The sequence below is a fragment of the Carassius auratus genome, chromosome 22 (genome assembly GCF_003368295.1).
Source record: "Carassius auratus strain Wakin chromosome 22, ASM336829v1, whole genome shotgun sequence".
In the NCBI taxonomy this organism is placed as follows: domain Eukaryota; kingdom Metazoa; phylum Chordata; class Actinopteri; order Cypriniformes; family Cyprinidae; genus Carassius; species Carassius auratus.
In genome coordinates this window covers 15,250,479-15,263,467 of record NC_039264.1, presented here as the reverse complement: position 1 = coordinate 15,263,467, position 12,989 = coordinate 15,250,479, and the positions used below count along the sequence as shown (strand labels likewise).

The window sequence follows — 12,989 nt, the reverse complement described above, 5'->3', positions numbered from 1 at the left end:
TAGCATATCTAAAAACATTGTATTATTATAGTAAAAAAATAGATAAATCTTGTATAATCACTGTACATGTACAAAAAGCATGGTTTTATCATAGTTAAAGGTCTATAGACATTGTTTTAACATGGCCCCAAAAAAATAAAACATGCTCTAATCACTGTATGTGTTCATAAAACTTAAAGGGGGGGGGGGGGGGGGGGTGAAATGCTATTTCATGCATACTAAGTTTTTTACTCTGTTATAGAGTTGGATTCCCATGCTAAACATGGACAAAGTTTCAAAAATTAAGTTGTACGTTTGTCACAAGTTTCGGAAAGTTTTTTTCGAGTATGGATCTGTGTGACGTTAGATGGAGCGGAATTTCCTTATATGGGTCCTAAGGCACTTCTGCCGGAAGAGTGCGCGCTCCCGTAAAGCAGAGCACTGAGAGCACAACAGGCATTCAGTGTTCAGAGCAAGAGCGTCGCAAAATGTTACAAAAGAAGTGTGTTTTTGGTTGCCAGGGCAAGACAACCCTGCACAGATTACCAAAAAAAAAAAAACAGCATTAAGGGACCAGTGGATGGAGTTTATTTTTACAGAGCATCAACGGAGTTGTGCAAGTGTTTGTGTTTGTTCCCTGCATTTCGAAGATGCTTGTTTTACAAATAAGGTCCAGTTTGACGCCGGATTTGCGTATCGTTTATTTCTTAAGGATAATGCAGTCCCAATGAAAAAGGGTCACGATCGTGTGTTTGAACCGCATGCGGTGAGTAAAACTGCTTCAAATATCTCTGCCTCCTTGTTAGTGCGTCCCCTCACGTCACGCCTCCAGCTTTTCCGGGAAAAATCAGTACAGACGATCTTTCTCTTATGACTATAATAAAACTAAAGACTTTTTGGAGTTATGAAGGATGCAGTACTACTCTATAGGTACTCAAGATTAACAGGATATTGAGTGAAAACGAGCATTTCACACCCCCCCCCCCCCCTTTAAATTTACTATGGTACCATGTATAAAAGCACTTTATCATCATGGTAAATAAAAAATAAATAAATAAATAAACATGGTATAATCACTGTATATGTTCGTAAAGCATGAATTTACCATGGAACAATTTCTAAAAACATTTTATTATCATGGTAAATTAAATAAAAAATGGCATAATATAATTCATTAATAAAACGGACTTACCATGGTAAAAAAAAAAAAAAAAAAAAAACATGGTTAATAACTGTCAATAAAAAATTAATTAAAAAGCATAGATTTACTGTGGTAAAAACTGTGCTTTACCTTAGTATATTGTTTTATCGTGGTAAATCTGAAAAAAAAAAGAAAAGAAAAACATGGCACATCCAGAAACAAAAGACAATATGGTACAAGTCCAAACCGGATGGTATTACCATGATAGCATAGCATACAAAAACTCTGAGACTAAGTAAAAGAAATACCATGGTAAATCTGTTAGTGTGAATCACTGGACAGGGAGAACAATGGGCAGTGATTGAGTTGGTGGTCAGGAGGTTATCAGCACGTCCTGCTCCGGGTGTTGAAAAGACAGTGAGAGTGAAATGTTCCCCTCCTCCTCACAGTCCATTCCTTCCCCTAAAGCTGCTCAAGCCAATTACACTGTGTCACAATCTAATTAGTACAGCACTGCAAGCTGTATCTGATGGCTTTAAGCCAACAATAATGGAAGGAAATTATCTAAATTGATTTTTTTCTTCCACGAGAGATTGGGGAGGCGTATGTACTGTATGTGTTATCAGAATGAATGCATCACACTGACGCGGCAGCTCACTGGTGTTTTTATGCCAGTCAAACTGCACAGATCTCCAAGAGAGCCTTCACAATTGAGTTTGAGGACACGTCCACCTATAAATAATAGTGATTCACCATTTTCATGCTGTTTTTAAGTCAGCAAAATGTAAGCAAAATGGCTAATAAAAGTTTCCAGCTACTTTTACCAAGAATTTTATATATTATACATAAGTAAATTACAAGATAACAGGATTTTTCTTGGGTAGAAATGTTAACCATTTAAAAATCACAATCAAAAATGTTATTGTGATTTATAATGACTGAACACTTACTAGACGCCCCCAATTTATTCAATTTTAACATAACTGAAACATTCATTTAACCGTAAAAAACTTAAACCAAAAATATATTTTATGTCTTGCCACGCTAGCGTAATTTTTGGTCATGATGAAATACGTCCACATTGTTGACATGTTTGACAATGAACAGTCGTAACCAATATTGTAACGAATGTTTTTTTTTTTTTTTTTATTTTGAACAAATTTCCAACTGTCGTAATTTCAATGCATTCTGCACATTGAACCATACATTGGTGAAATACGGTTAATATGGCCATTTTTTTCTTTTTCATTCTATACAATTTTATTGCATCTCTAGTTCTGATTTTATCACACTTGTAAGTATATATATATATTTTTTTTATTACCTTTTTTTTTTTCGTAATTTCATTGCAATTGCTAATCCATTCTGTAAAGTGAATCAAACTTCATAGATATAGCGATTTGTTACAATATTTTTGGGACAATTTTTTCATTTTGCGTAACTGCGTTACATAATGAATTCTGACATAAACATCACATTCTGTACGGTCTATCAAACTTTGTTAAAAGAAAATCAATATAGCCATTTGGTTCATTATCTTCTCAAATAACAAATACCCTAAGTAACTAACTAAAGCACAAGTGTTGTCTAAGGAAAACCTTTTTGGCTTTGTTTCTTCTGTTGCACCAGCTGCAGAGAAGAACATGTCTGACACTTCGGTTAATGGAGGGTGACGCCAGTGTTATTGCTGCTTTGCTTTGTCCTCTCTTAGCTTTTGTCAGTGGGCTAAAGGAGAAATGGGCTAATTAAAAAGTGGCAAAATGACACAGTTTTGGCTCCGCTTCATAAAGCCCTGCATATGAACGAGCTGCTAACGAATGCGTGCTCGATGCAAGACTGTCAAAACAAACACAGGCGCCACACAAAGGCTATACTATATGAAATGATGCTAATTAGGCTAATGCCTTTTTATCTGTCATGTGCTTTATATTCAGGCTTAATATTAGATTCAGATTATGGGTATTTCAATTTATTAGTAGCTCAATTAATGGTGTAGGACTTGGGCTAATATGCAAGTACGATGGTATATAAACAATCACTTAGCTTTTTATGAGTTATATTTGCACAAAATGTGAACATATGCTAGACGCAAATATTTGACCATTGTTACTCGTACATTATTATGGAAGCTTGTTTCTGCTACAGGATAAAAAGTATGCAATTATGACTTTTTACCTCACAATTCAGACTTTGTTTCTTGTTATTCTGAATTTATATATCACAATCCTTAAATGCAAAGTCAAAAAAAATAAAAAATTGCTAAATGTTAACCATGATAACACTAGATATCATATATATATACAAACTGTGAACTCTTTAAAATATAACACACAGAAACAAATTTTAGGCTAACTTAGTGATGGCTAACATTTGCCAAAGTATGTTAAGACCAGATATCAATATTGCATAATTCTTCTTCGCAATAACGGATCAATATTTCTATGAACATTTACATAATCAGTCACAATTTAAACTGATATTACGCACAGATTTTTATTTTCTTTAATGAAACAAAGAAACTAAAATAAAGTTTTGGTAATTTAATTTTGGTAACTGGTAATTCAACAAGTCTACTGTGGCAGGGGGGGCGTGGTTTAGCGAAGTCTGCAGCGGGAGAGAGGATCGGGAGACGAGCGGTAAGTGAGTGGTTTGGGCGGAAATTATTATCACCTGTTTCTTGTTCTAGTAATTGGCGTGGAGAGGGTATAAAACGCCAGGAGAGACGGAAGCAAGTGAGAGAGAGTCGGACTGCTGACGGGAACCGAAACCGGAAACCGGAAAGGAAAACGGAAATAGCGCGTGAACGTGCCAGAATAAAAGTCACCGTCTAGTGCTAGACTTTTGAGTTGTTTTGTTATTAAATAAAGATACGTCAGCAGTCCAGCCGACCCCTTGTCCTCTTCCTTGCCCACACGAACTCACTACACTGGTGCCGAAACCCGGGAAGGAAGAAGGACCGTCGCCGCCGCCATGCAAAGCCCGTCCTCCACGCCGCTTGCGGACATCATTTCTTCCCTTGCGGTCCTCCACCGCGAGCAACACCAGGCGCTGCTGGACCTGAGGACCGATCAGGAGCGACGGTTCCAGGCCATCGTCCAGGCCCAGCAGGAGGACCGCGAGAGGTTCCGGGGCTGGATTGATCGGGAGGTTCGCGCCGAGGCCGCCGGGGCGCCCGCCGCCCCCGTGCACCTGCCACTGCACAAGATGGGGGCCCAGGATGATCCGGAGGCCTTCCTAGAGCTCTTCGAGAAGGCGGCTGAGGCCTGCGGGTGGCCCCGCGAGCAGTGGCCGGTGCGCCTCATTCCACTGCTCTCCGGCGAGGCCCAGGTGGCCGCCCAACAACTTCCGGTGGCGAATCTCCTGGTCTTCAACGACCTGAAGAGGGCCATCATCCAGCGGGTCGGCCGATCGCCAGAACAACACCGCCAGCGCTTCCGCTCCCTGGACTTGGGCGAGGCCGGCCGGCCCTTCGCGATGGCCCAACAGCTCCGGGACTCCTGCCGCAAGTGGCTACTGGCCGAGGGGAGCGACGTGGAGCATGTCGTCGACCTGGTGGTGCTGGAGCAGTTCATCACTCGCCTCCCCAAGAAGACGGCCGAGTGGGTCCAGTGCCACCGCCCCGCGTCGCTGGACTCGGCCATCCACCTGGCGGAGGACCACATGGTGGCGTGCCCAGGGGTCGGCACACCCCCGCCTACTAACTCTCTCTCCCCTTCTCTCTCTCCCCCTTCTCTCTCTCGCCCTGTCCCTCTCCCTAGGACCCGTCCACCTGGCCCTCCTCGTGTCCCGCCCCGGGGGCGGAGCGGGACTGACCAAGGCCGCTTCGCGAGTTCAAGGGCCCCGCCCAGGGGGGCGGGGCTTGGGGCTGCCGGAGGGGACAGTGCTTCCGTCTCTCCGCTCTCTCCACGCCAATTCCCCTCTCCACTCCCTGCCATTGGGGCGGCGGGTAGGTCTGGGCTGGCCTGTTGGCGTTGCGGGGACCCGGACCATTTTGTGGACAGGTGTCCAGTGATGGAGGTGGAGATGATGATCCGGGTCCCGGACGACCCACAGGCTACCCCCGGTCAGGCTGGCGAGTACCAAATTCCCGTGAGTATCAAGGGGGGTACATATCCGGCCTTGGTGGATTCAGGATGCAACCAGACCTCAATCCATCAAAGCCTGGTTCAACCGGGGGCACTGGATACAAGCCGCGTGGTTAAGGTGCGGTGCGTACACGGGGATGTGGTGGAATATCCGGTCGTCCCAATTTTGATTCAATTTCGGGGACAAAAGCATAGTGTGGAGGTGGCGGTTAGTCCCCGCCTCCGGCATCCAATAATTTTGGGGACGAATTGGCCCGCGTTTACGGTTTTATTGGGGTCGTTATGTGCGGATGCCTCTTGGGGAAATAAGGCACGGAAGGAGACCGCGCGGGTTCAAGTGGGGGAAACTGAGCCAGGACCGCTGAGGTCTGCCTCAGGGGAACCGAGTGGAATCGGGAGACTAATTCTCTCGGAGCACGATGACTTTCCTCTGGAGCAGTCTCAGGATGAGACGCTAAAACATGCGTTCCAACAGGTCCGCACCATCGATGGCCAGTCTCTCCAGCCTGCCCTCCCGCTCTCCTATCCATATTTTGCCATTTTAAAAGACCGGTTGTATCGAGTGACCCAAGACGCTCAGACAAAAGTAAATACAACCCAGTTGTTAATTCCAAAGAGCCGCAGGGAAATGCTTTTCCATGCGGCTCATTCTAATCCTATGGCGGGCCATTTGGGACAGGCAGCGACACTAAATCGCCTCATGACCCGATTCTTCTGGCCGGGCATTCATGACAACGTGCGCAGGTGGTGCGCGTCTTGTCCGGAATGTCAGTTGGTGAACCCACCGGCCGCCCCAAAAGCGCCTTTGCGCCCTCTCCCATTAATGCAGGCCCCCTTCGAAAGAATTGGTATGGACCTCATCGGGCCATTAGAGCGATCGGCACGAGGACATCGCTTTGCACTAGTCATAGTTGATTATGCAACACGATATCCTGAAGCAGTGGCCCTCCGCAACATTTCCGCCAAAAGTGTTGCGGATGCCCTGTTTCGTCTTATCTCCCGGGTGGGGGTTCCGAAAGAAATCCTTACTGATCAGGGCACGGCGTTTATGTCACGTACGTTACGCGAACTATACGGATTGTTGGGCATTAAATCGATTCGAACTAGCGTCTATCACCCACAAACTGACGGCCTGGTCGAACGATTTAATCGCACTCTTAAATCCATGATCCGGAAGTTCGTTCAGGAAGACGCCAAAAATTGGGATAGGTGGCTAGAGCCCTTGTTATTCGCCGTGCGAGAGGTCCCACAAGCCTCCACAGGGTTTTCCCCCTTCGAGCTTCTCTATGGACGCCAGCCCCGGGGGGTGCTTGACATTCTGAGAGAAACTTGGGAGGAGGGACCATCTCAGGGCAAAAACGAAATTCAATACGTACTGGACTTGAGAACAAAACTCCACACATTGGGGCGGCTATCAATGGAGAATTTGTTACAAGCCCAGGACCGCCAGAGCCGGCTGTATGACAGGGGAACTAGGTTACGCAAATTTGCACCGGGAGAGAAAGTACTTGTATTACTCCCAACGTCGAGCTCAAAATTATTGGCTAAGTGGCAGGGGCCGTTTGAGGTCGCACGCCAAGTCGGGGATCTCGATTATGAGGTAATACGGTCCGATAGGAACGGGGCTCGTCAGGTTTACCACCTCAATCTCCTCAAAAAATGGAATGAGGCGGAATCAGTGATGTTGGCAACGGTGATTGGGGGGGAGGATGATCTCGGTCCAGAGGCGAACGTCAAACCACAATCCCTCGCCCTGGCTCCAGGTGGAGATCACCTCTCGCCGTGCCAACTCACTGATTTAACGAAGTTACAGGCAGAGTTCGCCGACGTCTTTTCACCCCTACCGGGCCGTACTAACCTAATTCAGCACCATATCGAGACTGAGCCGGGCGTGGTAGTTCGCAGCCGGCCGTACCGCTTACCTGAGCACAAGAAAAAAGTAGTTCAGGCTGAATTAGGCGCTATGCTTGACATGGGGGTAATAGAAGAATCCAACAGTAACTGGGCGAGCCCGATAGTTTTAGTTCCGAAAACGGATGGCTCAGTCCGGTTCTGTGTGGATTATCGTAAGGTGAATGCTGTGTCGAAATTCGACGCGTATCCAATGCCGCGGGTTGACGAGTTGCTTGATCGGTTAGGCACGGCTCGCTTTTATTCGACATTGGACTTAACGAAGGGTTATTGGCAGATCCCCTTGTCTCCATTATCCCGAGAAAAAACAGCTTTCACAACGCCGTTTGGTTTACACCAATTTGTTACCCTTCCGTTTGGCTTGTTCGGGGCACCTGCGACCTTTCAGCGCCTCATGGATAGAATTCTGCGGCCCCATGCTGCATATGCGGCTGCCTACCTGGATGATATCATTATATTCAGTAATGATTGGCAGCGGCATATGCAGCATCTGAGGGCTGTTCTGAGGTCGCTGAGGGGAGCGGGGCTCACGGCCAACCCAAAGAAGTGTGCGATTGGGCGTGTGGAGGTAAGGTATCTGGGCTTCCACTTGGGGCATGGACAGGTGCGTCCCCAAATTGATAAGACAGCCGCTATTGCGACCTGCCCACGTCCCAAGACCAAAAAGGAGGTGAGGCAGTTCTTGGGGCTGGCGGGATATTATAGGCGTTTTATTCCTAATTATTCGGACCTCACCAGCCCCTTGACTGACCTTACTAAAAAGGAGGTGCCAGATACGGTCCAGTGGACGGAGCCGTGTCAGCAGGCTTTTACCCAGGTCAAGGCTGCTCTATCTGGCGGGCCGTTATTACACTCTCCTGATTTTTCTCTCCCTTTTCTGTTGCAGACAGACGCGTCGGACAGGGGGCTGGGGGCGGTCCTGTCCCAGGACATAGAGGGGGAGGAACGGCCGGTGCTGTACATTAGCCGCAAGCTCTCAAAGAGAGAGGCTAGGTACAGCACCATTGAGAAAGAATGCCTGGCCATCAGGTGGGCCGTCCTCACCCTCCGCTACTATCTCCTGGGACGGGAGTTCACCCTCTGTTCGGACCACGCTCCGCTGCAGTGGCTCCACCGCATGAAGGATACCAACGCGCGGATCACTCGTTGGTATCTAGCTCTTCAGCCTTTTAAATTCAAGGTGGTCCACAGGCCGGGTGTTCAGATGGCCGTGGCCGACTTCCTCTCCAGGAATGGGGGGGGGGCTGCAGGCCGGACGGCTCCCCGGCCTGAGTCGGGCGGTGGGGGTATGTGGCAGGGGGGGCGTGGTTTAGCGAAGTCTGCAGCGGGAGAGAGGATCGGGAGACGAGCGGTAAGTGAGTGGTTTGGGCGGAAATTATTATCACCTGTTTCTTGTTCTAGTAATTGGCGTGGAGAGGGTATAAAACGCCAGGAGAGACGGAAGCAAGTGAGAGAGAGTCGGACTGCTGACGGGAACCGAAACCGGAAACCGGAAAGGAAAACGGAAATAGCGCGTGAACGTGCCAGAATAAAAGTCACCGTCTAGTGCTAGACTTTTGAGTTGTTTTGTTATTAAATAAAGATACGTCAGCAGTCCAGCCGACCCCTTGTCCTCTTCCTTGCCCACACGAACTCACTACATCTACTGTTTAGGGTGTCGCGTTCACAGGTGCTAAAATTATTTGGTAACGAGATGCCTTGCGTAATTTTAGCCTAAAAATGTTTACGTATTGCTACTTTAGCATGATTTCTGGTGATAATAAAGTGGCACACAGCTGTCATGTTAACTTCTTGTAGCTTATCCACATTATGCGCACAAAATAGACACTATACGGAAACCTAATCGGCATAGCACTATTTGAAAAAATTAACGAGAACTTGTTTCTTTCAATGTGAAGGATAGTGTCTCATGTTTTTCAATGCAAAACAAAAACAACCTTACCCTTACATCACATTTTCTTAATAAATTTAATTTCCAGTTCTACACGTGACACGAAAAACATCAATATTCACCATGGTTTTATCATCTTATAACGTTACTGCAGTACAGCCAAAAACTTTTAGAAAATGGTAGCAGTTTAGCCCTAGTTGAAGAACTTGGACTGACCTCCACCTCTGAACAATACTGCAGCGGTCCATCTACATTATGCTTATGGGGGTGGACAGAAGATGATCTCAGAGAAGTGATTCACATTGGGGAGATTATTAAGAAAGGTCTTAATGGACCTTCGGGGGACATTTATCCCAAAGACCAAGGTCAAAGCCAAGGTAACCACCATTGCTCTTTTAGTTAAGTGCCCTGGGATGTTTTATGACCTCAAAAGAACAGTTTTAAGTGACCTCTAAAGGACAGGATACAATGAGGAGCTCATTAAGTGCAATTATGTTCGATGAACGAGATGGAAGTGTCATCATCGACCATAATTTATCATCGCTTTTTAACTCCAAGATGATGAGCAGCACTGGGGAACAACTCAAACCCCTCAGGAGGTCAAATGTTGGAGTCCACTGACTTTCAGTGTATGCACAAAAGGAATTTTTCAATACACCTACAGTATAAGTCACATAGGATTGTTTGTTAGTGAGGCTCAATGTTGTTTGTACACTAAAAGCTATAGGACCGCTATATCCACCACACCCGAGCAACTTGGCTGAGGTCCCACAATGCTCTTTGGTTCCTGTGGAGAATTGCAGACAGTCTGGAGGAGTAGACAGGATATGAGAAAAGCTAATTGGACATGAATTAAGGATCCCAGTTGCTAAGAGAACTGACCTCACTGTAAGGGCTCATAATGAGAGCATCAAGGCTGGACTTTGCCAAAGCTGGCACTGTTTTACACAGGATCTAACATGTGTTTCCTATCTCCCTTACAGTCACGCATTAATGGTCACTTCATTACACTGATATTATATTGAAAGTGTCCAGCAGACAAATCACAATCACAATGATGGCCAATGTTAATTGTCAATCTGATGTCATTCCAGCATTAAATACATGTCTGACAGCATATACAATATAATGTATAATAGCATCCCAATTTGCTAGCCAGCTATAAACGACCTAGAGTTAATGAATTATATTAGTTAATAGAAAAAAGTTTTTCTGATATTACATCGAGATTATTAGGTTCTAATTCTTATTACTATTCGATTATTATAAAATGTTTTTTTTTTTCTTATGAAATGTTTGCTCTAATTATTGCATTTTATTTTAGTTATTATTATATTCTGATGATCGCTTTTGCATTCCAGTTATTACTAAATGTTTATTCTGATTATGTAATTTTAATTATAAAATGTATCTTTGAATAATTTTAATTATTATTATGACTACTATATATGTAATATTTACTTAATTCTACATATGTTTAAATGCATATTTTGATTATAATCAGAATATTAGTAAACGTTTATACAGATTATTATTAGATTTTATTTATTTTTTAAATCAAGTGTCTCATGGTAATTTTACTATGTTTTTAGAGTTAAAACACACCTCATATAAATAATAAAATCATTAATAATACACAGCCTTGTGTGGCTTATTGCTTCATTTAAGAGGACTATGTCAACATCTGAAAAGTGATACAACCATTAAAAAGGTTTTCCTCTGAAAGTATCCATTCTTCAGAGATGGGACCATGAGGAAATACAACATATAAAAGTCCAGCTTTTAATGTATGAATCAAACACTGCAAATACTAATGCAGCTCAAGCTGCAGAGAACTCCACACTAAATAAACGGCGAGATGTTCAGGGACAAGTAACCTTAAGTCATTCCGGATGGTTGCTTTTAATTTCAAGCTTGATTTTCTATGCTTGAAATCAAATTTGTGGACCGAATAAATAAATAAATAAATCTAAATTGCACACCTGCATATCAAAACATGCAAGACATGCATACAAATGAAGTAAATTGGCTCAGTCCACATTTTTAAGTTGAATGTTTCAATAAGAGAGAATGAAGTACCATGACAACAGCGCACACCCCGATCCAGAGCAGATTTCTGGAGGAAGGCAGGAAGAGGGAAGGTGCCAGGTGTCACACCAATTATTTTCTCATTAGCGAATTTGGGCCTGACATTATATGCCAAATTTAGCAGCGGTTCAGTTTGCTCCCCATTTACCATCTGATGATAGCAGAGGTGTTACAGAGGCAATTATCTACCCTAGTTTAGTTAAATAAATAAATAAATAAAATAATATCCAATAATTACAGATAACATCTTATACTTTAGTAACTATTATACATGCAGAATTCGTGACATTTTCTGTGATGAGTAACAAAACTAAACTAAATAAAAAGCAAAAAGAAAAGAAAAAAGCAAGAAATGGAAAAGATGAGGAATATATTTCTTAACAGTCCTTAATTGCAACAAAACAAAAAGCAACAAAAAGCTACACACACACACACACACAACACAACTAAGCAACAAAACAATGCAACTGAAAACAAAAAGCAACAAAACAAAAAAAGTAGAGCAACAAAACAAACAATGCAACAAAAACAAAACGATACAACAAAAAAAGTTAAAACAACAACAAACAAACAAAGGAAGCAACAAAATTATACATAGAAAAAAAAAAAAACAGAATGAAAAACAAAGCAAGAAAACAATGTTTGAGAAAGGCAAGTAATTTTACAATATTTGGTCCAAATAAAAATAAATAAATAACTGGTAAGAAACAATATTTGACGTACTGTAAATACATCAAACTAAAGTAATATTTTTGGTTAATATTCTTTTTTAAAGAGTTGCGTGAATGCATTAAAACCAAACAAGTGAGTCATTAAACTGATTCAAAGTGGGGTTTTTTATTCCTCATTCATCACAACTGCTCCCAAAACTAAGTTTTCTTGCTTAAATCAATCTAAGAGGCCCTAAAACTATCCCGATTGTAATGCTATATATCTGAACATATGATATCTCCCAACAAACTGGATTATCGAGGAACTGTCTGGCTTTCAAGTCAGAACAAACCATTAGCGAGTCAAGAACGAGTCAAATGAAAACCTACAGACATGCAAAGCAACGAGGACAGATGTTGTTCACCTTAGCTTTTACCCGAGGTGTTATTCAAGTGCGTAAAGGTCATCTTCTCACGACACGATCTCTGGTGTTCACCTGTAAACAGAAGTGACCTGACAAACTCCATGTCTGTGTCCAGGGCGTGTACAGGCTCAGTGCGACCTTATCAAACAAGCAGAAGAAGCCCAGTGACATTCAAAGAGAAAGGTCAGGTCTTATGGCAGCACATGGAGAGAGGAGCTAGGCCATCCCCAGAAGATAAGAGCACCACAGCATTCTGGGTAATCGGTGCAGTTGCTGTGGGCAACAGCAGAAAAACTGCCTGAATATCTGTTAAGATTGAGATTACATAATTCACTAACATTTACAATTAAGGTTCATATCAAATCAAGAAATCAATTATATACCAGTAAACCCTCACTCAGGTTTCTACTGGATGCTATTGGACGTTATTGTCGGAAACCATTTAAATTCTGTGCGATGTATCTGAGATTCATCTGTCCACACTTTTCTAAAGCATTGACTCATTCAGGATCACACACATTAAACAGATGTTCCTCCTCAATCCTGTGAAGTGTTCAACATCTGCTCAGCGCTCACACTAATCCACATGGCTTTGACGATTGAGAGCCATCTATCTATCAGGGTTATCCAGGAATCAGGTCTCAGAATGAGGCATTATTCTTCCAGAGACACGTTTCTGAACTCATCGGTGCGTCTCAAAGCAGTGATCATCACTGGATACAGGCTTGATAAAGTACAAGAGGGATGGCAATCATGCTATTATGTTGATTTGCTGCTCAGTACATATTTATTATAATTATCAGTGTTGAAAACGGTTGT

General features: G+C 43.4%; 2 protein-coding genes across 3 annotated transcripts in view; one reads left to right on the top strand and one right to left on the bottom strand.

The window, feature by feature from the left end:
* rnf123 (ring finger protein 123) overlaps positions 1-12,989 on the bottom strand; it is a 124,574-nt gene that overhangs the window by 65,031 nt on the left and 46,554 nt on the right. The window lies entirely within an intron of this gene.
* Positions 3,750-8,712, top strand: LOC113039817 (uncharacterized). The gene is made up of 2 exons (XM_026197909.1): positions 3,750-5,209; positions 8,518-8,712. Exons 1-2 carry the CDS (start codon positions 4,091-4,093, stop codon positions 8,518-8,520), a joined length of 1,122 nt encoding a protein of 373 aa, XP_026053694.1. The 5' UTR covers positions 3,750-4,090; the 3' UTR covers positions 8,521-8,712.